The 4,209-nt window shown below is 43.2% G+C and overlaps 2 protein-coding genes across 2 annotated transcripts in view; both read right to left on the bottom strand.

The window, feature by feature from the left end:
- Nucleotides 1–530: 530 nt before the first annotated feature.
- On the bottom strand, nt 531–1,669 carry CSUI_002289 (uncharacterized protein). The gene has a single exon (XM_068062491.1). It carries the CDS (start codon nt 827–829, stop codon nt 587–589), a length of 243 nt encoding a protein of 80 aa, XP_067925536.1. The 5' UTR covers nt 830–1,669; the 3' UTR covers nt 531–586.
- A 70-nt stretch (nt 1,670–1,739) lies between these two features.
- CSUI_002288 (uncharacterized protein) overlaps nt 1,740–4,209 on the bottom strand; it is a gene marked incomplete at its 5' end in the record, with an annotated part of 2,854 nt that continues 384 nt past the window's right edge. The window contains 3 exons of the mRNA XM_068062490.1: nt 1,740–2,256; nt 2,434–2,604; nt 3,429–3,530. Coding sequence (XP_067925535.1) covers nt 3,527–3,530 — 4 coding nt within the window. The remainder of the gene's footprint in view (nt 2,257–2,433; nt 2,605–3,428; nt 3,531–4,209) is intronic.

The raw sequence follows: 4,209 nt of genomic DNA, 5'->3' as shown, positions 1-4,209 counted from the left end.
TTCCCCGGCTGGCTCTCTTTGTAGGACCTGGGCTGCTTCACATCACGTCGTACCTTCACACGGTCAATGGACTCACGCTGTCTAGCGTCGAAACAACAATACGTGTTTGTGGTCGTTAACCGCAAGCGTTGTCGACTATTCGCTCACTGTCATCACTCCTATATTCGTTGCTCATGCATACACCCCACTTCCGCTGTAATGGTCTCCTGCACCTACAAATCCACGGTCACAGCGCTATGCCGAGGATTCACATCGGGGCTATCCGCGTTGCCGGCTACGCATTGATCGCCTGTCTGAAAGAGTACCTAAGATGGCTGGATCTCGTTACCACGAACCATGTCTGACTTTGTACCTGAACAAACTCGGTGCGCGACCGGCGGCCAGATGGATACTTTACTTCCCCGGTTAAGCGAAAACTGTTCTAGATGAAGCGGAAGTTAGTCAGTCAGTCAGTCAGCTCGTACACACACAACGAAGTGTAGTCAGAATGGACACCTCTCCTCCCTAAACGAGCCTTCGTGGAACGTGCTACACCCTCATCCCCCAATAAAAAGCGTGATGCCTCGCCTGCTAAAATGAAGTTTTGTCACTCTCGGACAGTAGGCTGGAAACTGAGGTAGGAGGTGACATAGAAGGAGAACTCCCCTAGCTGAGCACGTATGATTAGTTCTTTCTGTCTTTTCCTCTTCATCTGCTGTGATGTCGAGATGAGAAGAGTCATGAAACTTTTCATGATCAGGCCAAGGGACCCAACAGACGTAAACCTAAGGAGAAACGACCATCTGCAAAAGAGTTTGCTGTTGTTCTCATCCACCTCAATCACATTCATCGTTTTATCGTACGCTCCGTGCCCGGTCTACGAGTTTCCCGCTAGACCTTTTCTATCTATCTCTCCATCCACTAAGGAGCGTGATGAATCTCTCCAGGGAAGACGGTCTCAATCATCTACACAATCAAGTCGAGAAAGAAGAAAGTTACTCTCTTCGTTCTCTAGGCATCCGAGGAGACGCCAACCATCATTCATCATATCAACGTCTTCCCTCCCCCCCTGTCTCCGTGTGCCAAAGCGGGACTACGCTGTTGGTTCACCATGACGAAAGAAGGCACGAGACGCTGAAGTAAAAACAAAGGCGAGATCATATATGGAATTTGAGAGTAGAAACATCAGCCACATGCAGGAAGAATCGTCTAAATGACTGAAGAGATGGAAGTGAGTTCTGCTTGGTGGAAAATGTCACTACCATCTCTCTTTCTCTCCACTTATCATCCCGTCACAGATCATGACGAGCCCACATTCTTAGCGCGCTATGAGCCTTCGAATTGACCCAGTCATCATCACAACACCCGACATCCCAACCTCTCTTCTCTTCAAGATTCATCTTATGAAATCTTTCTGGTTCTCTCTTTCGTTCTCCCTCTCCCTCTCGCGGTACCTACATATATGTACACTTACCTATGTACGGCACGGTGCGTCTACATCTATATATTTTAAACTTATGTGTATAGGTACATAGAAATGTGAAGTATTTTCTGATGCTCGGAAATAAGAAACAGTTGACTAAGGCCACTACTGGCTTCAGAGAGAGGGAGACCAATCACATCTTCACCCTCCGTCAACCTCTCCATTCAACAACAGAAGAATACACATCGCTTTTACCTGTCTCTACAGCATAAGACAACCCCCCCCTTACCCCTAGGGGCGCTCCTTATGCCCCCTCCCCCTTCCCCCCTGGTACTTTGTTCCATTCTTTTCTTTCTCTCCGCTCCTTCGTTCATAACTATCTTCTATCGCATCCCACTCTCTACAGCAGCTTGTGCTTCAGAGACCACTTCTCAAGACACAACTCACTAAACAAGCTTCATTATACCCACCCCTGTTCTTTCTCCGGTCATCTACCCCCAATCCGAAGAAACAAAGATAGTTAAATAAGGCAGAAAGAAAGAGATGAAACAGAAGAAAAGAAGGACAAGAAAAACCGCTTATGATCAGAGAACAACGTGTATCACATTCATCTGTCTCTTGCTTCTTCTTTAGCTACTCGATGAAGGTTTCAAGACGCCATTCGCATCTCTTTTCATGCCTGTCACTTCGCCGTTAATCAACTTTTGAATATCGACTGCTAACTCACGGGGCTTTGTACGGGGCCCATAGTATTTATAGACGCCGTTATTCTTATCAACTAAGAACTTTCCGTAGTTCCAGCCTACGTCACCAAGCTTCACCCCATTCTTCGTTGCACCTCCTGATGGATAAAACTGCAAGAAAAGAAGGAAGAAAGAAACAAAGAGAAAAGAGAAGAAAGAAAAAGATACAAACAACGAAAAAGGAAAACGGGAGAGATGTACACGCCTCTAAGTACTAGTCTTATGACCTTGAATACAGAATTTACCGACTGGATCATTGTTGGTCTTGGTAAATAAAGAGCAACTTACTTGGTCGCTATTCCATTTACAATAGAGGAAAGCAGGATTCGTATTCGGGCCATTCACATCAGAAGTCGCGAAGACAGGAAAAGGAATTTTCGTTCTCTCGCAAAAAGACAAGGTTTCTTCATTTGTCTTGAACTCCTGTGAGGCAAACTGCCTACAAGGAAAAGCGAGAATCTGAGAGAGAAAGTAAAAAAGAGACAGACAGTACAGAAAGGAAAAAAGAGAAAGGTTGAAGGATGATGACATCTTTTTGAAAGCCACGGCACTACTGCTCAGTACGAGAGCAGCTACTCTTCGTGGTGTATATACACCTCAACACCAGAGGCGTCCTCGCATGCAGATATGTAGACAGAGGAGCCAAGAGAAGGGTGACGCGTACGTACACGCAGCGGGAAGTAAAGTGTATCAGACACAACTGCAAGAAGGTCAACTGTAAACCGTGGAAGTGAGGACCACAAGTGATCTTCCCTCTTCTCTTCGCATGCGTTCGTCTTCGTGTCTTTGGTAAAATTCACACCATCAATCCTATCAAAATTCCATCTGTCTTCACAACCTTTACATAGAAATCTATCTTTAGATCTTCATACAAAAATGCATCTATCAATACATACATATTTATATAATCGGAGACATCTCTAAAGATATACATATATCAGTACATATATATATATATGTATATATATCTTCAGAGATGTACTCATATATCGATATGTGAGATAACGACGTAAGATTCCTGAAGTGAGTTGCCTTTCTAAGTTGATAAGGACCGATAGAGACACCAGATGTAGAAGAGAAGTCTTTCTATCTTCTTCTCTCGTCTAAGTTGAAGATGAAGATACAAACAAATTTTTCCTCTTCTGAACGAATAGCCACTCTCATGTCTTCACCAGTGATTCAACCGAATCAAAAACGAGAGCGAGAAAGAGAGAGAGAGAGAAGGAGAGAGAAAGAGAAAAGGGAGAAAGTAGAAAGAGGAGAGAAAGCGAGAGAGTTCGTACCTCAAAATTCTCTGGCCCGAATTTGTCTCTTAATTCAAAGAGCTCCTTGTTATGTCCTTTCGTCAAGCCGCAGTTCGATGCTACGTTTATCACGATCTTCACCTATAGGGGGGAAAGAAGAAACAAGAAAGAAGAAAGAAATTGAAGAAGAGAATACTCTAGGTGAGAGAAAGCTAAAGAGAGAAAAGTACAAAGAAGAGGAACACAGGTGTAGAGACAAACACGAGGAATGTCGAGATCACCACTAGTGAAGAGCCGCAGGGCAAAGGGTACGAAAAAAGAAAAGAAAGAAACGCGTACAACACAGTAACACGCTGTACATCCATACAGCTGATATACATATACTTCATAGATATATATTGCACAGATGTGTGTGTATATATATATATATATATATGTACTGTTGAGCCTATTCATATATGTAATGTTGACTGCATGTATGTAGGTCTAAATACAGTTTGTAAGTATACGTATGTGTATGCCTCTATGTAGCACGATATAGATCCGAGACGGCAACGGGTAATTGTGGGTTTGCATGCAAACGTAGAGAACATTAAGGAACTAAGTCGACATCAATAGATATACATATAAAAGAAAATAAGGAAGTAAGCGCTTGCACATAGATACATATACACTTAGACATACAGTTGGTCCTTCAAACGTGTTGATGTATCTGTCTGTAGAACTACATGTATGTATGTACAAGGAGTCATAGATAAACAAAAGGATCACAGACAGGTAGATTGAAGATAGGCAGACTGCAGATAGATAGATAGATAGA

Source organism: Cystoisospora suis (assembly GCF_002600585.1).
Source record: "Cystoisospora suis strain Wien I chromosome Unknown contig_971, whole genome shotgun sequence".
In the NCBI taxonomy this organism is placed as follows: domain Eukaryota; phylum Apicomplexa; class Conoidasida; order Eucoccidiorida; family Sarcocystidae; genus Cystoisospora; species Cystoisospora suis.
The sequence above is the reverse complement of the archived record's forward strand: the minus strand, read 5'-3'. Positions and strand labels throughout refer to the sequence as shown.